This window comes from Rhopalosiphum padi, chromosome 1 (assembly GCF_020882245.1).
Source record: "Rhopalosiphum padi isolate XX-2018 chromosome 1, ASM2088224v1, whole genome shotgun sequence".
NCBI classification, from domain to species: Eukaryota; Metazoa; Arthropoda; class Insecta; order Hemiptera; family Aphididae; genus Rhopalosiphum; species Rhopalosiphum padi.
Genome location: NC_083597.1, coordinates 5,446,229 through 5,470,984, shown reverse-complemented (window position 1 = coordinate 5,470,984; position 24,756 = coordinate 5,446,229). Strand labels below are relative to the sequence as shown.

The following is a 24,756-nucleotide window of genomic DNA, read 5'->3' as shown; positions in this document are numbered from 1 at the left end:
CCCGGGCCGCTCTGAAGGAGCCAGTCCGCCCCTGGATTGTGACTAAATGTGCCACAACGTTGCAACACTTAGTTTATCATACCACTTTTAAAATTAAAATAAAATTACATTTTACGTTTCTCAATTATTAGTCGCATACCTATCAGTCTATAGTTCAAAAATAATTATTCATGAAAAATAAAACGTGTTTTTAGTATTTCGTATACGTGCAATATTATGGTTATATCAAAACTTTGCATAAATAATTTAAAATAAACATTTTCCTTGGAATATATTTTTATTATATTCTGTATTTTATTGGAGTTTGCTTAGGTTGATTTTAAATCGAATGGAGCCATTTTCTATGGATACCTTCCTAGTAATACTTGAGAGATATAATACATTTTTGTGATTGTCTGCTAAACGTTTTATGGTTATTATACTTGCTGTTCTATATTGTGTATAGTTTGGGCATAACACGATTACGTAGGTAGTATTTACGTTATGATTGTTTGTGTACGTTAGTAGTTTATGTTTTTTATGCCGTTACACATATTGAAAGCAGTGTTTTCCTATATTATATACCTACATGATATATCGGAATATATTTTTGATTAATTTCAGTGACTGGCCAATGGATGACGATCTCCGGACCATTCGAAGTATAGACACTCAACGTTATACTTACCCGAATCACACGAATTTTTTGCAAACCTAATTGCTCTTTTAGGTATAACTATATATATATATATGAAAAAAAATACTTCGACAACAGTTTGTTATAAAACAGCGTTAATCGTGATGATTATTATGTAAACAATACTGTGAACCATTGCAGCAGTCGGCACCTGTTTGCTACTGAAACAGTAGTTGATAATTAATATTGTAACACGGAAATATGTAAAACGACTGTCGTTACAATGCGACAAAATTAAATAAAAACAACAAAAGATAATATTGTAATTTTTTTTTATTATATGGATATACATTATTATAATGATTTTACAAAACAAAACAAAAAATAAAAATAAAAACAAAAACAAAACCATAATAAATTGACCCAATCGAAACATCGGGGCAAGTTACCGGGAAAAGCAAGTTGGACACTGTGTGTTATACATGTTATATAATATATTTATATATATTATTAAAATAAAATAATAAAGACAGACAAATCTTTTCTTAAACATTAAAATGAAATAATCATAATTTTTTTCTCAAGAAAAATTTGATTTAGGGTATTTGGGTAAAAAAGTGTTAATATTTTATAATAGATTTGTCCAACATTACTACATTTAAAAAATACGTAGTATACAAAAAAAAAATATATATTAGAAAAACGTACAAAATTCATAAAAAATAGGAGTGATGAAAAAAATGCACACAAATAATATATTTAGCATAGGCTATTTTTTTTTTTTAGCATTTATCTAAACTAGGTATACTACAAAAGAATATTTTATCATTTATTTTCCATCTCTATTATAGTAAATAATTAGGTAATTACGTTTATTTTAATTTTTTTTTTTTTAATATAAAGTTAACAAAAAGCAAAATTATTGAACTCAAGTCTCACTTTCCCTTCCAGCTGGCAATATGATATTATATTTTGTGTCTTTGAAATTAAAATATGTATTTTATATTGCATACATAAAAAACAAAATAAAAATAAATAAATAAAATAAATTAATAAAACAAACTAAAAAACGCTAGATAAAAGTTGTCAAAAAAAAAATAAATATAAATGATGTATGAATATAATAATAATAAATAAAAATCCCAGGTAAATAAAAAAAAAAACCAACTAATAAAATAAAAACCAAAAACAATTTAACATTTTTTTATTTTATTTTTATTTTTAACAAGATGTAAGTTACTTTTTTTATTTTTCTGGACAAGAGATCAATACGATCGACATTATTTAAAAACGTTTTACATAATTAATTAGACCATAAAGAAAATAATAAACAAACCAAACATATAGGTATCTGTTTTTACAATCATTCTTATTGATCATATCACAGTCCTGCCTATTTAAATATAAAAGAAAAAATTATATAACAAATTTCTGAATATGTGTGTGTATTTGGATTTTACAGAAATAAAATATCTGTTCAAAAAACACAATAATTATTAGCTTATAGATCCTACAACAACAGCACAATGGTAATCGTTGTTTATAACAAATTGTGGTAAAATATTAGTTAAACAAATTATACAATAAATTTTACTAAAGTTTGTCAAACAGTTTATAAAATAAATAACATAAATGGTTATTATTATATTTGATGTTTTGAAAAAAAAAAAAACAATAATAGTCATAATACTAAAACTAATTAAATAACAAAACTAAAACATGAACTCGAAGAATGATTATTTTTTGATTACAATGTTGTAATGATTAATGAAAAAGTGGGATTACCTATGTTTTATAAATTTTTAACCGTTAAATTAAATATGCGTTTGGCTTGCAGCAAATAGCTTATTTAATAAATCATTTGTATGGAAGAAAATATTGAGCCATAGGAAATAAAAAACCGTATAGGTACAAGTTTCAATTATTATTATTATTATTATCATCATCATTCGAACTGTAAGAGGAACGAGAATAATAAAACTTAAGATTATTGATCAATTAAAAAAATTATGGGAAAAACAAAACAATTTATTTACACAGAGAAGTAATTGCACTATTAAGAAATAAAAAACGAAATATATTAAGTGGTAACCGACCCTTACAGAAAACCGGACAAGTTATTGTAATTATTATAAATTTACATGAAAAAAAAAAGAAAAAGAAAAATATATATAGCCATTTTCATCCCATAAAAAGAGTAAAAGAAAAGATAAACGAGTCAACAATTCAATTAAACGAGCATTACGCAGTTAAAAAATAAAAGATGTACAAAATACTGTATCACAGCCAAATACATGTATGTCAGAATGGCCAGCGAAATAAAAACAAGTAATTACATAATATTAAAATTTGTAATAAAATTATAAAAGATTGTATTATTTTTAAAGAAAAATTAAAATTATTTCCCTACCGCAAAAACCACACAAGCCAAAACACTAAATGACAAACAGACATTATTATATTATATAAACACCGATGAACACTTAAAGTATAATGCTTTTTTTTCTTAGCATTTAATAGACAAAAAAGTTTAAAAAAAATACAACTATTTATTTATTTTTGTTATCTCAAAATAACTAAATCTAATTTTGAATAATATTTGTAATTTTAATTTTAATAATATATAAAATATCAGTTTGTCAGCATAAAAAGAAAAATTATTATTTTAAAAGTGGAAAATCTTTACTGTTAAAATTGTTTAATTGTTATAGTAATGAGCAATAGAAAAGAAAAGAAAAATAATTATCTACTTTTAATATTTGTATTATTAAATATGGCTCCTGTGCTTAGGAACATAATGGGCTAATGATAATTTGACTAGAAACTAGTAAAATCTGACTGCCAAAATATTTTAAAAATTATTTTTTTTTGTTTTTTTTTTTAAAAATTTTTTTTTTTTACATATTATCAATAAACCTAATGTATATAATGAAAAAATTCGCTATAAATAATTTATATATTTTAGGTGCGATTAAAAAACTTATCGATTCATAATAAAAATTACACTAAATTTTTCCCCCAAAAAAAGAAAACACAACAATTTGCCTAAACCATAATTATTTTGTTTTTTCTTATGTACATAGTGAAATTTATCATTACTCTCTAAATCAAGTGCAAGAAAACGCAGTATCATCTATTATTATAGTATAAATCACCATTCTTAAAAATGTATTATTATTTTATTATTTATTATCTTTTTTTATTTTTATTGAAAAATGTATAGTATATATTTTAACTTAAGTACAATGTATTTAAATTGCTTGTTTTTTGATTTTATCTTCTCAGCTTAACGTTACCAAATCAAATGACAATGAAAACTGAGGTACGATGTAAAGGAAAAGGAGGGCCAAATAATTGTTAAATACTGTGATATTGTTATATTGTATGTCGGTTAAATCGGTAGCACTGATGTCAAATGTTAAAAGGTAGAATGCCTTCGAATTTTTATATTAATTGTTTGCTTAACATCAATTATTGATATGATTTGATAAATTCAAACTTGATACTAATGTGACGTATACATAATGAACAGCACGAGACATTTACGTATAAATGATACATAATCATTCGGAACACAACTGGAGATAATTTAACAGTGACCAAAGGACTTTGAAAACATTTCTATCTAATTATTTTTAGAACATACATACAAATGCTACCGACCAATTCAAAAATATTAGTAATTCAAAGACAATTTATTAAAACCTTATATTACAGTTAATATATTTTTTTAAATCATTGATAATTTTAAACTTCCGGAACATTGTCAATTTCAATGGAAAAATAAGGGGTAAAGGGGCAGAAGACCTGCGTCAAGCATGCCTCAAAAATTGAGGTATTTTATAAAACCGATCGGGTTCCTAAGGGTATAGTAGAGTATATTAAAAATATAGAGAATTATTATAAAAAATAAAGGTAGGTTTTTAAAAACTAAATACTATCAATATCAAAAAACAAATAACGAAACATTAAAAACTTTTGAAACTAAATAACATTCAACAAACGTTATTCATTTTTTTTTTATTTAAAAAAAGGTAATACAAATTTTGATGAGAAAACACCAGTTTTCAGTTTTGTGTAGTTTTAAATATTATTTTCTTCTTATTTTTAACTTTTAACGTTTTAGAATTGGTAACTAGGCTAAGACGTAACGAAGCTGCCTAAAAAATATAAAAAAGAAGTAGAAAAATATATTTAATATCGTATTCTTTTTATTTCATATTGTAATTTAAAACTTAGGCGAAAAACCAGGAAAAGGGCACACCTATTGTTTGCATGGATGCATGCATACATTTAATTTACGAAACATTGCACATTGATAATTAATTAATTTATTAAAGAGTTTCGATTGCTATAGGTAACACCTGTGGTCCACGTCCGCAATATCGATTAGATATATTGGTTATTCTATACAATATTGCCCCCAAAAATATAAATAATTAATAATAAGATAATATTAAGAACAAAAATCATGGGAAAATAAAAGGTTTACATACCAAACTGATTTAACTTGCAAATTAATAATGTCAATATTTAATTTATTTATATATTTTATATATAAATATGTATATATGTATATATACATATAATATATTATTATATATATATATTAAATGTGTATATAAAAAAACCATTTTATCAAAACAAAAAAAAAAAAACAAAATTAAAACAATATCTATAAAAATGTATGATAAAAAGGTGGCAGTAGTCGAAACAATTTGTCTAAAAATAATAAACTTTAAAATAAAATAAAAACAAAACTCTTAAGTTAGGTTATTAAACAAAAAAATAAAATAAAATATTTTTGGAAGTTGCATATTATCTAAGTATAAAGAGAAAAACCAACAGTTGAAAAACAATAAAAATAAAATGAAAAATAGTTCTAACGAAACAAATCTAAGTTCTTTGGAAGGTTTGTGTAGTACTAATACAATTCGTTTGTAGTACTAATACAATTCGTTTTTGCTCGGTGTAAAGAGCCCTATCCATTGTGTTTACCCTGAATTATTTAAATAGTCCTAAAGAATAATTACAATAAAAAAAAAAAAACCATCAATTTCCCTAAGTCAGTAAAGGCTTAATTGTGTAATAAAGGTAGATTAAAAAAAATTGTAAAAAACAGTTCTCGCATTAAAAAACGACAGATTTTAAAAAGACTATTCAAAAACATTAAAAATTTTTTTATATCATTTGTATAAACATGCGTAAGAATAATAAAATAAAATAAAAAAAACAAAACAAATAAGTGGATTAATAAAATGTGACTACTCGTTTTGGAATCTTACGTTATGACCAACGGAATGGCACAGTTCTTGGACGTTCTGCGCCTTCTTTAACTAACGGCTTGTGAAATTCCCGGCCCGGTCTTGAGTGGATCGTTGCCCAGCATAGTTCGCAATAGTACTGAAAACATATGCATTTTTTTAAGAATTAAAATTACTCGTATGAATCTTAAAATTCCGAATAGAGTTGACCATATTATATTATAAATTATAATAAATAATGTTCAATAATGTAATGTAAAATAAAAATTTAAATATATATGAAAAGAAAAATAATTATACCTTGACGTATATAAATTAAATATATTCTATATACATTTAAAATATTAATTTTGATGTTCTTAACACGGTACAGTACGGGGCTTAATAACTTACAAAACGTTTTAAAAGTTTGAAAAGTTTAATTAATGTCTTCAAATCGTTTTGAAATTTACACTTCCAAACTTTATATGAATACATGTGTATATATATATATATGTATGTATAAAATAAATTTAACAAATCAAACCAAAATCAAAATAATAATACCAAACTAATAGAATTATTTTGACTCACGGCTCGCTTACTTGTAAACAAGTGACGTTGGCGCAAAAGAATGGTGCGAACTTGCCACCACATCTTTGTCCTTGGCACTCGTCGCACATCTGATCATCAAGTACGTACGGTTTAACTTCAACCTTGGCAAAATCATGTATATTAATAACCAAGTAAATAAAATCGTTAGATAACAGTTACGACGATAGTAAAGGTGGGAAACCACGCAAATTAATATCATAGATATATATGTAATACTGAACAGGGTACCTGCAAAGATCTTTAACTGTGGCGTATTTGAGGGTGTACATGATGGGCGGGACTCTTGTTCCTTTTATGATTTAGGTCTTGGCTTTCTTTAAGTATTTATAACAGTGTTATACGAATAATAATAATGTTAGAAGAAACATCTAATAAGTTAATCAATATGATGTGTTTTCCGTTTCGCTGTATATTAAAACATTTAGATTACCAACCCCTGACTCATAATCGATCTACAACAGACCATTGGGTACACGCTATACCAGAAGTAGACCGGAGAAGTTTCACCCCACTGCGTGGTAGGTTTAGTTGTTAAGCAGGTGACTATGCTATAGTCCAAATAGTAGAATATGATATATATTAATTATTATAACTAAGTGTATATTTTTCTCACAACGTCGATAGTTTATATTGCAGTAGAAATTTAAATTATTTAATTTTAATACGTATATGTTACACTTGATAAAAATTCAAAGTAACAACCATGACGCTGCTCTGGGGACATATTGTATAGTAGGACGACATTAAACTTTGCACCAACCCAATTACAGTATATAATTCATTTTAATTTCAAGCGACAATCGCGGTTCGGAACACCTCAAAACCTAACCTAACCTCTTATTTAGTAAATTTGTTCTACGCGTTGCGCTATCCATAGGATGGAAACAATACTCACTCTCTTGTCGATATCTCCATGCTGGAGCTGTACGAAACGGGCGCTAATAGCGGCAATATAGCTCTGTTGGTTGCTAAACGCTACTCGGCCAGCTCCTTTCGGATACTTAAGCTCTGGATCGGTATCTATACCAGCATAACACACTCCACCGTACAATCTGTCCATAATCATAGCCAATTCGACTAGAAATAAAAATATGATAGTGTCAAAAAAAAAAAAAAAACTAATTGTGAACCGCATACATAGGGTAATACTAAAATAATAGGGATCGAGTGTGGTGTTACACAATTTCAAATTTTTCGTATGCGTCGTGATAAAATAATATAATATTACATATATTATATATTATATATTTATTTAAAGTAGTAATATTTCTTCAGTGTTTATTTTGTATCAAAACTTACCGGCTTTCAACGGTCTGGGTACGCCACCCACGAACACAGTTTTTCGGGGATCTAACGGCATGGATGCGTCCAACACAAAATCAGCATCGGAAAGACGCCAAGGCCTAATTTGCACTGGTTTGTCTTTGATGGTCGGCGAAGACACGCACAAGTATAATTTGTCGTCATCCTGAATGCATGCATCGATCAATTGCTGTACCGAAGACTCGTCCTGCAGAAATATTTCGCGTAAGAAATATCCAAACGAACAATTGTTATAGGTATAGCTGATAGGTAAGTATATAATGTAATATACGACGATGATACAGTATAACTATATACTATATATACTATGCCATGATATATTGAAATTTGCCGTTTTGCAAAAAAATATTAACACAAAAACCATATATCTCTCTGCCACTTTTTCCTTTCGTTGTATTTTTAGTATGGCCGTGAAACGGGCGGGAAAATTTAAGTATTGGGCCAATTGGCAGTTGGCCAAATAATTTAAACACACACACAAACACAAAACGAATCAAATATATAAACGGAGAAGAGGGAAACGAGGATTTTTTTTTTTTAAACACCTTCAAGTTTTTAAAAAATAATTAATCAACGAGTTTATTTGTTTGTTTGTTTAATTAATTTTTTTTTTTTTTTATTTAATTCAATAATACAACATAAATGAGATTTTAAAGTAACTTTTTCCGTAGGGACAGACTTCTTAATTATTCACATATACAATTTAAGAGAATCAAAATTTAAATTTAATTTAACTTTAACGAATACGTTATAATTATAATCAAGAGTTGATATTTAATTTTTATTTTAAAAACATTTTTTTTCCATATACTTTTGACTTATATTAATCTTGTTTTTATAATTTTAAAAAACTTTTATAGGTCAATTTTGTTGGTTTGTTAAGTACTTGTAAAATAATTTAAGATATATTGCAACATTTACCTTGTACGACGATGGTTAAAACAGCCTATTTTATAAGTTATATAGACTTTATAGTGAGAGTAAGAAACATTAAAAAGTTTAAAAATAAGTACAAAGTTTAAAAACAAGAACTTCATATTTTTTAAAATTAAGGTCATGAGTCTAATTTTGTGTAATACATATAAGAATTACAATAAAAACGATATCTTCAAAAAACGTATTGATATCCAAGAGAAATTTATAAATTATTGAATAAAACTAATAATTAATTAGATTTTATACACTGCTGATAAATAAATAATCAAGTATTTCTTCTTAACAATAGATTGTTTATACGAGTAGACGGGTATCAATAACTGTCAAATTAATATTCCATACAATTATCTTATTATATGCGTATGTCATTCAACAACCGTAAATAAGATTTTCTTAAGGTTAATTTAAAGTAAAAAATAATTATTATTCTTGTGAGACGATTCTCATCTTTATACATTCATTAATTTAATACCATTTAGTTCAGATGAACCATAGTCTAAACAGTTAAATATAGTATTATAATATTTATTATATAACTAAAATATAATATAATTTATTAAATTACATTTAATCTGTTAAGTGACGGAAAGGTTTTTCTGTTTTTCAGGTGGTCTATTTAATATGTTTTATAATCTTATTTTGAAATTTTATCGATTGTAAATTATAACAATTACGTTAAATTAGAATATTATGAACACGACTTAAGACTTAAAAATCAGATAAATTATTCTAGTTAGTAGTTTGAAAAACAATATATTAGAAATACGTTAAGGAAATAATCAAAGAGTGCGTTTTTAGAATACTTGTATTAAATATTTGATTAAATACAATAAATACCTGAAATAAAAGAAAAGCGTATCCTTTTGGCGGAAAATAAGACTTGCTCTCAGCTTTGTGAGGCCAGTCGACCACCAGTTGACCGAATCTGCGGAAACTAGCCGTGATTTCATCTAGAAAATAAATGTAAAACGCAAATTAGCTTTTATCGACAAAAATATTGAAATAAAAATCCAATTAAATACAAATTTAATTTTTAAAAATTGGTGGCAAGGTATGAACTACGTTTAAACGAACCTTCGTCGATATCGGGTGGCAAACCGCCTACAAACACTTTCCTGGAAAACCTTTCGCTGCTTTCCGATCCTTGACTGTGGGGCGATGACCGAGATGGCGATGTCAGAGCTTGCACGGATGTATCGATCAAATGCGAACCAGGGTCGTCCAACAATCCCGTTTGATCTTCGAGTGTTTGAAAGAAAGGCGATTTACCTGGAAACGAAAATATTGATTACATTTCGTACACGCATACGTTCACGTATAATAAATTACGTATACGTAGTTAGTAAACAATTATGCTGGACATAAAAAAAAAAAAAAAAACGGGACGTTTTACGATTATAAGAGCAATCTGTTTGTCGGATATACGATGTGCCTATACCTACATTGCAGTAGTGTACGAATTGAGAGGGGGGGGGCGTGCATATATATAACACTAATCTCCGTGAGAACTGTATATAATATATAAATACTTATACGCGCACACATGAATTCATAAAAGTATTTTCGTAAGCGCAACGAGATAGAAAATGTGATCCAATTATTAGCTCAATGATGAAGGAAACGACGTATTATATTGCTATACATATCAAAAGCGCACAATAGTATTATAGGAAAGTGTATATAAAATATATATAATATATATACTTAAAAATATATACTAACCCTCGACTAAACGTATATACAAGACGTATCGGAGCACGGAATTTCATTCGCACAGCACACGGGTACGCGCGGTGGAATATTTACCTTTAGGATATATAATATTATATACCCACACCTTTAGCTATATAACGGTATATAATATGACATAATATAATACCTATAAAATATAATATTTATAGAGTTGTCGTAGTTTTCTATGCGAGACTTTTGGGGGTGTCGTCCCCTCCCCCGGGAAAAAGTTCAAATAGAAAATATTAATGATACACCCGACGTCATTCAACAACGTGCGAAGGATCAAGCGATATTTTTCTCTTTTCGCGCTCATATATACGACGCAGTGCGCGGAGAATAGGAATACATTACGTGGATTCGGATGTTGACAGGTCTCAAGGACAGAGTATAAGGGATATATTATGAGGACGACGAAGACGGGATATCATTCATTCATATATGTATATTGTATATAATATATATATATACATATATTGGTACAACAATGCGGTTGGTCCTAAATATATATAATAGTATATGTATATTCCTCGTCAACCTCTTCACAGCAGAGCTGGCGGAATAGTGTGACGAGTGAGAGATGACGTGTATAAAATATACACATATATATACGTATCGCGACGAAAAATATGATATTGCCACAAAATCAATATACGACGAACCGTATAATTTTATTAATGATCGTCTTACGTATGCGCTGCTACTCCAGTTGGTATACAAATAGGTACCGTTAAGACAATATGTATAGAACACTATATTCGACAAGACTCGAGTTGAAGTCCGGATTAAACTCGTAACACGTGTCCTGACTACGTAGAAAATAGAAGGCTTGTTTTGGAATAGTTATGTTTAGTTAATTTATTAGAGGTTTTATGATTTTAATTTCTGGATTATAATCCGGCCGCATATTTACTTGTTTACAGCTTGAGGAGGACTATAATATTATAGCTATCCAAAATAATACTTTGAATTCTGCGACAATAACAACTCGGATATTATCATTAGTCATACAAAACAATTTTTTTTTAGATAACAGTCAGTGAAACGGTGGAAATATTCGTAAAACCGCCGACGACGAGAGCTGACAATAATAATATACTGTTATTATAGTTTCTGTTTTAATGTTGTCCAAGATTAAAAACGAATCTTCTGATGATTACAATGTACAATATGGGGAACGTTTTCACGAATAATAACATTATAATAATCAACCACAATTCAATATCAACGATAAAGAAAAAAACTACACTAAAAATGTTGCCACCCCTCAAAATGTGTCACTGCTATATTATAGTGCTTGCACATATAGATACGCCACTGCGTACAATTCACTTAAGCCATGACGGCGGCACGGCACACCCCACAATCGAGTAATAAGAAATACGTCAAAACTATATACTACGCACGCATTTTAATCATCATTTGGCACACTGTTACTTCCACTACGCTTACGGCATGCCGTTACCACGTACGCATTATTTATATTGATTTCGTGTATTTTATGCGTACATTTTATTTTGATACTTGATTAATTACTTGATTAAAGTCGACCCAACAGATTTATGTTTAATTTAATTTAATATTATAAGTGACTCGCCTCTATCTCAGTAATAATAATAATAATAACGGGTAAATTACTATTGCGTAATTATTCAAGTTTAGATGGAATACGATATATATATTGTCATTTGAAAAAAAATATTCAAATGAATATAGAGTCAGCTTTTGTTCTGCAGTGTGCTTTAATTTAACGGATGGCAGAAGAATAATTATGCACATATGGGTATTAATAGTGCTTGTGTCCTACTACGATCGTTCGGTCGCCTTATGATATTATGATATACCTACTTTCAACGTGAAATAATACAGCGCAGGTCACCGTGTTATTCATATAAGGCTAACATAGAAAAAAAAAATGAGAGAACACGGTTACCCCTTTTCTGCATATAAATACACACAAAGCTCAGACTACTATAAATGTTTACCTGCGGTCTCTTATACGGAATTTCGCGACGTACACAAATCTTCTCTCTCTGTTTCTTTCTTTCTTTCTATCTATCTATATATTTATTATTTATATATATATATATATATATACGACCCTTGGCCCGAGTCCACAATGTCGCCTCAGGTTTTTTTTTTACCTTTTAAAGTGTTAAATCGTTTTGACGGGTGTTTTTGACGATGATTTTAAATTCTCTTTGGCGAGCGTCTTCTGCTCTATCTACATCCATTCTATACGCGCTGCACACAAAAGGACCGTATATTTGAATTTTAAATCGTAAACTTTCGCTTAAATCGATTTCGAAATTTTTATACATCTTAAAGTGAATCCCACTCATTGTAATATATACTATATATATTTTATGTTGTACTCGTATTGTGCATTGTATTTTACGTGAGTATATCGGGTTTGATGATGTAATTTTTCGTACTTATAATATAGGCATTAGGCATGGAATTCAGAGGAGCACAACTGTTGATGTGGCTGACTACTACCGCTGCAGTATAATATTTTAATTACATATCTAATAACCTATAATTTTATCTAGTTAGAGATTTCTTTTGTGTCTTACACGAAATATATAAATGTGTACAATCATATTTTCACCACAATTAAAAAATATATATATACCTATCTCCTTCTATACTTATACTCATACAAAAAGTAAAAATAAAAACGAAAAACCATTTCATTTCGAGGCTCGATAATATAAAGTATAGTAATATAATATGTAAATACGTGACACATCACAGTGCATTACACTCATCTGTTTACCAATGTTTTACGTTACAATGATAACGTGCGAACCGGGTCATTATAGATTGTGCGCATACGGCATTTAAGCGCTTTATATTTTCGCAATATAACCAAACCGAAAAAACTACACATAAAGTACGACTATATATATATATATAGTATACATTATTTGTACAATATGTAAACCATGTCCCAGACAGATGTTACATAATGTTCAGAAATAATTTTCATTTTCAAATCCCATTCGAATACTTTCGAGGAATTGTATTCCAATGCGTTCGATACTTTACACTTTAATATACATTATACAGTAAGCAGAAGGTATACACAATCTTCACGAGTTGTTTTGAGGGTCCTTACATAAAAAAAAAATTGATAATAAAGGGGAAAAAAATCTAAACATTTATGATAGTGCAAAATTATTATTCCATAAAAGATAAAATAAATAAATAAATATATTTTATGTATATATACATTATATTACAAGAAGACAATTAAATGCTCGATATACAATGTTTGCAATTGCCTAGTTCTATAACGGTTAAAAAAAATGTTAATTATTTCATTAAAAAAAATAAATAAAAAGCAATAAAAATAGAATATATAAAAATATTATCTTATTTATAGGTATATACTGTATACATACCTAAAATTAAAACCTACTTAAAGAAAAAGGTCAAAATTGTTCTTTATTTACGTTCAGATTGAACTCGAAGTAAATATTTCACAATAAATATTTATTATTTCATTAAGACGGAATTAGTTCTTTTTTTCGTCTCGCATCCGCATTATTATCGACGCAGCGGAAGGACAAAAATGTCTTCAAAAGATTCTTTTATTATAAAAAAAAAAAAAACACCATACAATGCCAGGTCAGCAGCAGTGGCGGCAGCATGGAAGCGTCAGTAGCGCGTGGAAAAAATTTAAAAGAAAGAAAAAAGTTTATTATATACTACGAAAACGATTGCTTCCGGTTCGGATATTATATAGCCGGATAATGCCGTATATCCAGGAGTTACAATGCTGCGCACTCATTACGGGGAAATAAGACGTTTTCTACGATGGACTTTTATTCACAGCCAACCCATATTCTAGCAGGGGTTTCCTCTCTACCGTATACTTATGTCGCAAGTTTTACGCATCAACCGTTAAGGTCATGCGTTTATAATTGTCAGTGTATTATTAACAGTAGGCGAGTTGCATCCAGGAGTATCTTATTTTAAATAGCCTAGTCGCGTCTCCGATTTTAATATCATAAGTTATATATTACATTATCAGTTATTATCACACATTTAAATAAAACAACCTATAGGTACATTTTTAATGTAATTAATAAATACAAATGTATCATATTTTATATTAAGAAATTATATTATATATTTTAAGTAGAACCCAAAATGGAAAGCGAATTAGTGTACCGGACTATAGTATGTACCTAATATGTATATATTTTTTAATTTATTATTATTATTTGAATTGCTCACAAAGTATTTTAAATTAAATGTACGTGATGCGTTCATCGCTGTAGTAACATTATATAGTTGCTGCGTTGTTTCCGGGCGTATGTATACTGCAACTTTTCCAATATGCATTGAAATTGACCAATAACAATGATAATAAATTAAATCTAATATTATATTCATATTTATATATGATATAAAAATATTATAATTAAAAGCAGATCGGCGAAATAATTTTTTTTTTTTTTGTTAAAACGTACCTACAATATAGAATAGGTCACTATTAAGTGTTTCGACATCAATGCACAAACATATTATTTATATTACAGTTACAGTTCGAAACGTAATAGGTACCCGTTAGCTATATTATATTGTATCAACACAGAAATATCATTATTGATTTTAGAGGTAAAAGTATGTGTAATCCTGTTTTTGACACTGAACAGCGTTATATAATATCTATTAATTACTTTTATGGAAAAAAATAATTATTATTTTAAGTGTAATGCAATTTTAAAACAATTGTAGACACACTGCTTATTTTATTTTGTAGATGTAATTTTCGAGTAGAATAATGTTAAACGTTAAAACAATGATCTATATACATATATATAGTCGAGGCGGAGAGTTTTTAATAAGTGGACGCGTAATAACAATTTACAATTCAACAATAGAATTTTAGTTCGAACTAATTAATTTCGAAGTCATTTTTAATACGGTAACAACAAAATAATAATAATATTGTTATGATCTCCGATGTAAATATATTGTATTACCTAGTACAAAATGCACTTATGTACCTACTAAGAAATTGTAGCTGCATCACTGATTCAAATTCAATCGACCGCACCGTGTATTCAAAAATTTTGAATCCATATAATACCGACTTACGTCCCCTTACGATCATTATAATATATAATGTATATCATACATTTTCGTATATAAGATGACCCACGAATATATATACGTCGTATTATATATATATAAGTGTTATTTTAAAGCACTGTGAGTAATAATAACGTAAACTCCATTACATAACACCACTTTATATTAGCAGTGAACCGTCAAGGGACATTCCGTTATATATTTTATAATATTTTGAACGTGATTAATTTAAAACGCGGTTATTTTTTTATATATATTTATAGGTAGGTAAGTATATATATATATATATACCCGTTGGAGTAATGAATTTTTCAAGCTCAAGATTTTACGACGTAATATCGCACACAGCGGCTGCAAACGTTTTAATCGAATTTGTATTACTCCTATCCGTAGACAAACTCAGAACATATATATATATATATAAATAAGCGACGCGTAATATATATAGTTGAGTATAAAACGCGCGTATTTGCCCGATAAAATATTAAGTACGTTCGTGGAGTGAATTATTATAACGTAATATTTATTTTTACACGTTTCGTTGCAGAGTACGTAATATAATATACGAACTGCGATTATAATCTCAGCGCGTCACTGCATATATAATATATATATATATATATATATATATGTATATGTATATACATGAATGTTGTAGCCAGAGGTATATATAATTTCAATAGTCCGCGTAGCCACCATGTACAACGCGTACATTGTATAGTATTATATACGATTATACAATTATTATGCACGCCGTACACCAGTGTACGATCGGGGAAAAGAAAATGCTGGACAGATTCCGTACATAAGGGTAGAATAAAACATAATATACATACACTATTTGTACACTTATTCACGAGATACAAGTGTACGAAACTTGTGCATAATAATGTAACCCATGTACGCGATGCACCTATATACAGACTGGTAAGGCGATAAAAACATAAAAAAGATATGAGGTATGTGGTATAATAGGTATATACACAAAAAGAAATATGTATAATAATACAAGAATGATTACATATTATCAGGCACTTTTTACAGCTGATAACGTAAAGGATGAAAAAATAACCGACTGACGTGTTATACCTGATGTGTTATAATTAAATGTGTGTATAAATAAATATACATAGAAATAGATATAGATATACGCACACCGGGTTATCCGTTTAACGTGAGATGTTCGTTCTTTAATTTTTAATTATTGTTTCAGTTTTTTATTGAAAGCACGCATCTTTTATTTCATTTTTAGGCAGAGCATATAATATTCAGAGTATTTCTATCTATATAAATCAAAATCTAGACGAGAAGTTTATTAGTTATAAATATTAAAACCGGAGTAGCGTGGTACAGGAATACTCCGTAAAATGCTGTTCCACTATGTTCTCCTCGTCTAAGCTTAAGACACTAATAATTAATAAACTTCGTGCTTAGAATTTTAATATAAAGCAAAGATTATATTTTTTGAAACGACATACAATAATTATGTAACAAAAATATTTTCAAAACGTAAGTATTTACTGAAATAATGAGTGTTTCGCGTTAAATAGATCACCTCGTATATATATAGAGAGAGAGAGAGAAGAGAGGAAGAGAGACAAACAGGGACGATCGCGTAAAGCTTCCGATTTTATTTTTTCCTACAAAAAGCTAATTCACATGCAGGCGACTGTGGAAGCTGCAGTGAGCCAGCGCAGGCAGACACGCGCTTGCGAGAGGAATGCAGAGGAAGAGCGCAGCCGATCGGGTCGTCTCCGGTCTCGTTTCGCCACCACCACCACCACCACCACCATCACCACTACCACCCTCCGACCGCAAAAGGCCGCCGACAACGACCAACCCACTCGCGCAAAAGCAGTCTACCGCCGCCGCCGACGTGCGCGCGGCCGTCAAAGACGACGGTATTGCGTGTGACCCACTCACGCGCGCGCACACCCCCTCCGACGGCCAGACGTAGCACCAGAGGTCAATGACACACGCACGTGCGTATGTATACTCTCTGCCACTGACGCGGCAACCCACACCACCCACACCGACTTCGTCACACCCCTGCACCCTCCCGATGGTGATGGAGCACGTGCCGCTGACGATCGTTTTCCCTCTCACTCGCGGCGCGCTCACTCTCTCTCGCTCTCTCGCGCGCAGAGACAAGCGCACACGCACACACACACACACAAGTCGCGTGTGGATGTATATATAACGTGTGTACTATGTCAACGCATCGTTAGTACCTGTGCCGAACACATACGCACACACACACACACACACACACACACACATACACAAGACTTTCCGGAAGAATAATACTCGCCATATATTATTATAACATGGGTACATTACTAATTAAAACGTAAAAAATTAGATTCAAGCACCGAAGACCACCTTTTGTATAGCTGTGGATTTTTAAACGGTTCAAGTGTTTTATCTTTTAAACCGTATAACCATTGTACCGTTTAAATTTCATATTCCGCAGCAGAATATTTTTACCGAAAACATCATTAATGAAACAGATATCGTCAATCATATAGAGCATAATATATACTGATGGATTTTCATAAGCGATTCGAGTCGAGAGACAGGGTAAAATATATTATGTATAAATGGCGATAATGATATTATACCCCCCATTACGCATTTTTGCAGAACGACGGATCATCTCGGCTTTGATCGATTTTGATGTATATATAATGAATCATAATATTAGGTATTGCTAGTTCAACATACCGTGAAAACAACAAAATGTTGAGAAAAATATATTGTCTCAAACACAAAATTAAAAAATATTGGTCTCCCTTATTACAATAAAACAAAGTACCTACATGGAAACATTTAATTTTTCCGGGAAAGTATATACATTATGGAATATATGCTAAATATATAGTGTTTACATTTAGGTAAGTACCTATATATAGAATCGATTTTATCAATAACAAAAATATGTACCAACAAAATAAGCGCGTTACGTAAATATAACATTACTGGCGTGTACACGTGGCCCAAAGTCGACCGAGCATTAAACAGCTATAAGTATACCTATTTTAAGTCATACCCCCGTGTAACGGCATGTGACTAACTTGTCAGAAACGTATATACCCTTCCACGGAGTAGAAAAAAGGGTCACTCATGACATGAAAACTAATTTCCAAAATCCTAACTATGTAGTTAGTTACAAGTGATAATAATTCTAAAAACGGATTGAAATTTAATTTTATGTTAATCTAATTAGATTTAAAAATTGTAATAATCAACTTAAATCTTTCAAAGAAATCTTAAGTTGACTAGTTTATCAATAATTTGTTACATGAAGGTAACAAATAGAAATTCATTTTTAGAATAATTATTATCGTTTATTATCACTGGTATACATGAATATACGTCGAAAATATGTTATCATGTCATAATCGAAACGAGATAAGTTATCTTTTATCAAAAACGTACATTTTGAATATCTAGAAAATAAAAAAAATTTTCACTCCGTAATATATTACGTATCCATTGGGGTAAAGTTTATTTAATTTTTTTTCGGTATACCACAAAATTTTAGTACAAAGACGGCTTGAACGTAACTCGCTCGAGAATTATGTCATAGAGATCGGTCGAGTTATTTTCAAGATATGCGCACGGCATGGCGTGCGCTTCTGAGGATCTTGGCGTAGTATTAATTTAAATAGTTTTGGTTTTTACTATACACAAAGTCGTTTAATCGTTCAACAACAAAGGGAGAGAAAATATATTTTACCGTCGGTAGTTTTTCGGCAATAACAATCAACGGTTTCTTTGATATACTTGCTGTATAAAAGTTTTCTACGAAATCCCCCGGATAATCCCTTTGCAGTAAAACGTTTGAAGACACCACGGAGGATTTCAGTAAAATTATTCTCGTTTTTAATAATAACTATAAAAATATTGCCACACAGTTCGGTAAACAATTCGCAATGAAAAGTTTTTCACTAGAACCGTTATCAACCGCAGACACGGTGTCACAATCGTAAATTATCGTTTTATTATGGTTATATATGCGTATACATTCAATAATTTATTCGTAATAGAAATCATAATAAATTAATGTCAGACTCGGTTAACTAAAATGAAAAAAAAAAACGGCAAATTAATTAACATGAGTTATTGTGTTCAACGATATGGTAACTTTCATAAAATATGCGAATGAAACAACAACAAATATAATGTTAATATACATTTTATATACAGGGTTATTTTTGTTAAATCGCATTTTGTGGTCAATTTGTGAAAGAAATTTGTTCATAACTTTTTTTCTGAAAATTTCGTTTTAAAATATATCAAATATTGAACAAACAATTAATTGTAATTTTAAACGTTTAATTTTTTTAAAATTGCAGCTTGTTGCAAATATTGCAGAACATATAGATACCCCTAACGATGAACGAACTTTTTGATATTCCATATACTATAATGTAATAAGCACTATAAGTTATGGTTATACATTAAAGATACATGATATAAATAAAATCGGTACAAACAATATGTAGTGAAATAATTTTTAATAACCAACCATTCAATATAATATATAAATATGTATACATATAAAAATATTTCGTTTTTGTCAAAAACATGAAAAATGATCGTAAAAAAAATGTGTTTCGCGTGAAAAAAAGAGCGCGCTACAATAATAGTCTCGCATGAACGACTATGCGCGGTGATGGTGTGTTCTTGCATCATAAATATTTTTATATAGTATTATCTGTTTATTGTACGAGAAAAACGTCAAACTGTTATATATGTCTTTTAGGAATAGCGTGGGCCAACAGAAAATGCCGAACGCGCATACTATCAAGAGAAGATCGAGCACAACAATCTTTAACCCCACGGATAAAGGTGTCTTCTGCATGTGTCGTATGTATGAGATATTATCGCTATTATTATAACTCTGTAACTTAGCCGAGCAATTTTCAAACCTTTATATACAAATAAGGAGAAAAAATGCGTATTTAAAATGCCTGGTGTATAGCGGACTTGCTCGCCTTCCTATAAACTCGTGTACCTATATAATAATAATGTAATATTATAATGTACCTATTGTAAAATCAGGTGCTAACCGATGTTGACAATATTGTTAATACGGCCAAACAAAGCGCTTTTCGTTAAATAAAAAAAAAACTTCCAGTACTTAAAACACACCCGCGCCGAAAATGTTGCTGTTCTTATGGTTATTATTTTTTTTTTTTATGATTAGTGATCAGGTTCAGGTGTTTATACTCGGAACGACCCATCATAAATCCAATTCACTGCTGTTTATGAAATTCGGTTACATTAATTTTATCGAACAGTGTATATATAGGTATATACACGCGGCGCTCTACTATGCTATTACAAAGACGCCTAGCGAGAAATAATTAAAAGAAAAAACATTAATCTTCCGACAGAGAAGAGAAGATTATATTATATTAAACGGAAGAAAATTAAACGATCACGCCATTTTCAGACGAATAAACTTTAAAAAAAATTCTAAAATTATCAGAGAATTGAAAAGAACTCGCACAAGGTTATAATACTATATATTATGTATCGTAAATATTCCGAGAACGATTAAGGATACACGTTGGGAAAATGAAAAATGCGATAATTAACCAAACTATTAATTAAAATAAAAAAGTTTTGCCAATAGTGATTTAATTGATTATACATTTCATTTGCCCCTCACTATTTGTCATTAGGTAAATTAAGCGCCATATAAAAAAAAATATTTTATCGTTTGATTCGTTCACCATTAAATTAATAAATTATTAAACTCACGAATGTACATAAATTCTACCTATACATTTTTGTACATAGAAAAAAAAAATTTAATGTCCCTCTAACGCAAACATCACATCTAAATACCAACTCATTATTAATAATATTTATATTTACATGTTATTATTTCTGCCAGCAAAAAAAGTAATGAATATGTGGTGGCGGCGCTTCCGTGCAGTGTATATACGCTGGATACTTAGAAACAATATTAATAAAAATATTATCACTATATGAGGCTGATGGTATTTCCTTTTCCTGTCATCCGAGATAATACATCAACCTAAACTTCGCTAAGTACCAGCATTCCCATTTGCATAATTGCTGGTACGTCGTTTGTGAAAGTTCAGACACTAACGACGCCATTACAGGGTTTGCAAGCATTAAAATGGCCGCTACACACACAAAAATTCTTGGACTCACAGATCGAGTGGTGGTTGGAGGGGATAATGGGGGATGATGTGTATATAGTTCGTTTTGTTTTCTTTTGATAACGTGCTAAATGTTCATCAAAGCAGACATGTTTTTTGTGCACATATATTAAAATGATCGGGAACAAAAAAATGTACCTACATCTGAGTAACATTTTAATCATATGGTAATATGCATTTGACAAATTAGATCGTCAAGGCGCACATAATAATACATAAAGTTATATGATTTTTAAGTCACGAAACGCGTAGTAGTTCATTAATCAAAGTAGTATTGTGTACGTTTGTGATTCGAATAACATAATACTTATAACAGTTGAAAACGTACAATTTTTGAAACGTTTCATTTATTTAAAAATCGAAACGTTTTAATACACAAACTACCTACATGAAAAATGCGATAATTTATATCTACTGTAAATTAAATGATAAACGAACGCTTTTACATAAACAAGTAATAGTATAGTATATTATATCATTATTACATGAATACTGTATGCTCTAACAAAATCATTCGAACTCCGTCGAGTTATCGAGAAACATTAATATATAAGTGAATAGTTTTGAAATGGTATTAAAACGAAGAGTTAAAATGTAGGTCAAACAGTTCTTATTACAGGACCCTCTTAATGACAGTGGCCTGCAAACAGTAGAAATTAGACCCAAAAGTTAAAAGTAACAACCCATTATCGAGTGTTTTGGGTTTCATAATATATATACCCAACATTATATAATATACGGCGCAGCACACACAACATGTGTACACATCATACCATTGCGATCAACACATATATCACGCTGTTATAGTTTCTTGTTTGTCTCCGCGAGTACCGAGCTAATAGCACACAATATATGTTATACATTAATGGTAATAATAATAAACGATAATTTATAATAAATAAATGAAAAGTAGAAATAATAAGCGTATTTAGCTGTGCTCATCGCCTGGCATCGCGGTCACTAGGATGATGCTGTTACACATATTCGTATATAAATCCAAAAAGCAATCATTGACATAAATCTCGTACCTATAACACGCGACCGAAAAAGTCAAATTATAAAATGCATTTTAAGTACTTGACGGTGCGCATATATGAATATATGATATATAGACATTATATTAAACGTGTGTATAAGCGCATACGTTATACTTGTAATTATATTATAATACAGTTGATTTATGTAGTAATAATGTATATTTTCTCAAGTTTTGCGAGCGCTGTATATTGCGGTCGTGAAATACATAAACACTTTTGAAGTCTATTTTTTTTTTAATAAACGACACGATAAATAATAAAAACTTTAAAAGCTCGCGTAAAGACACACAGAATTAAAAAGGACCACCGAATTTCCGGTTTTTAAGCTCCCGTCGTCTTCGTCGTAGGAGGTACGCGTACACACACATACATAAAAGTCGAGAGTTAAGTCTTAAAACCCTAAACTTAAAATCGACTCGACTACGTGCATATATATATATATATATATATATATATTATAAATCGGCATGGATTTTCTAAATATTGTAGTTTTTGTTTCGTCTATATCGCACCGGAGCTTACATAAGTTTTACAGACAGTATTTGCGTGGTTCGTCCTCCCGGTGGAGAAAAAACGATGATATACTTATAGGTAGTAAGTCTTGTCATAGGATATCAAAACGTTCCAAACAGTTAAGGGAATTGTAAATAATATATAGACTTTCCAAATACATAATGATTAATTGAAAACACTCTATTTTTTAGGTTACTGTTTATTACTTTTTGTTTTTTGTCGACAAAAAATATTGTCGGATACATGTAAAAAAAAAATCAAGTTCTTACATTATTTATATTGATTTGGTGAGTCGACTTTTTTAAGTCAACCATTATTTTTTATTTCATATACTGACAATGTTACCATACAATCGTGTATCGCATCCAGTAATCAGAGTTTAGATACAAGCTGAGTGGTAGAGATGTCTCGTGATTTGTCTTTTTTGGCGTTTCACTTCTTAGCTCATCTTAACTCTATATAAATGAGCATAAACGATACGCGATTATTAGAAGAATACCTATATTCTATATTCGTTCAAACGTTTCGAAAAAAAAAAAAATATTTTTGGAATTATTAAATAATCAATAATAGAGTCTTCGCGTTTATACTGTATATAAAAGGCTTTACGAGGGAATATTTTCGTGCGACTAATGAGCGTGACGATATAATAAATTAACAACGGTTGGATGCGTACGCGCCATTACACTATTATTTATTTTGTTTTTTTTTTCATTCACCCTTCTATATAGTAATATAATTATAATACACGACCATACAGTGTATACCGTGTGGCAGCAGCAGTGACTAATAATGCACCAAAATCAGCAGAAACGAGCGAATAGCGACGATATACCGGCCGATTAATCATGAATGATTTGGCATAATTATTATGATTTTCATTCGTTTATGGCGTGTCATACATAATAGTATATATAATATTATGATGTTGTATAGCCGTGTATATCCGTAAACACGAATAACGTGAAACATTACAATATATTAACTTTTTTTCAGGACAAACAAACAGCGAATATATCGCATATAAGATATATGCACATGTTTACATTCTACCTATATAATCTCTCTCTCTATATATATACATATAATATTTATAGGTATACTTTTTTTTTTTTGGTTTTGCCGTACCCAGCAAGCTTTATCGGAGCCACTAAAAAGATGGCCTTAGCTCGATGGCATCGTGAATTCGTTTATCGTTCTGACCCCAGAAGAGGAATTTGTGCTTTTTCTAACGTCATCGTCGATAATTTATGTAATACATTTAGAGGATAATAGTACATATATACATATATATATAATGTATTATATGCGTACCTATAACCCTTAACCTTTTATTTGTATTGGCAAATTTAACGAACGGAAGACCTAGTTACGCGTTTTGCATGAATCGATCATAAATTATTCAATGTCCATGTTTACCCCTAGAATTTCGTTGT

The 24,756-nt window shown here is 29.7% G+C and overlaps 1 protein-coding gene across 3 annotated transcripts in view; it reads right to left on the bottom strand.

Annotated features, from left to right (window-relative positions):
- Positions 1-931: 931 nt before the first annotated feature.
- LOC132918409 (cytoplasmic polyadenylation element-binding protein 2-like) overlaps positions 932-24,756 on the bottom strand; it is a 154,368-nt gene continuing 130,543 nt past the window's right edge. For 2 of the 3 annotated variants that reach the window (XM_060979621.1, XM_060979623.1), the window contains 6 exons: positions 9,808-10,002; positions 9,571-9,683; positions 7,774-7,984; positions 7,370-7,551; positions 6,465-6,575; positions 932-6,019 (listed from right to left, as the gene is read on the bottom strand). In XM_060979621.1, coding sequence (XP_060835604.1) covers positions 5,903-6,019; positions 6,465-6,575; positions 7,370-7,551; positions 7,774-7,984; positions 9,571-9,683; positions 9,808-10,002 — 929 coding nt within the window. In that variant the 3' untranslated portion in view covers positions 932-5,902. Of the gene's footprint in view, positions 6,020-6,453; positions 6,576-7,369; positions 7,552-7,773; positions 7,985-9,570; positions 9,684-9,807; positions 10,003-24,756 lie in introns of all 3 variants that reach the window. The other variant, XM_060979622.1, reaches the window with a different exon arrangement.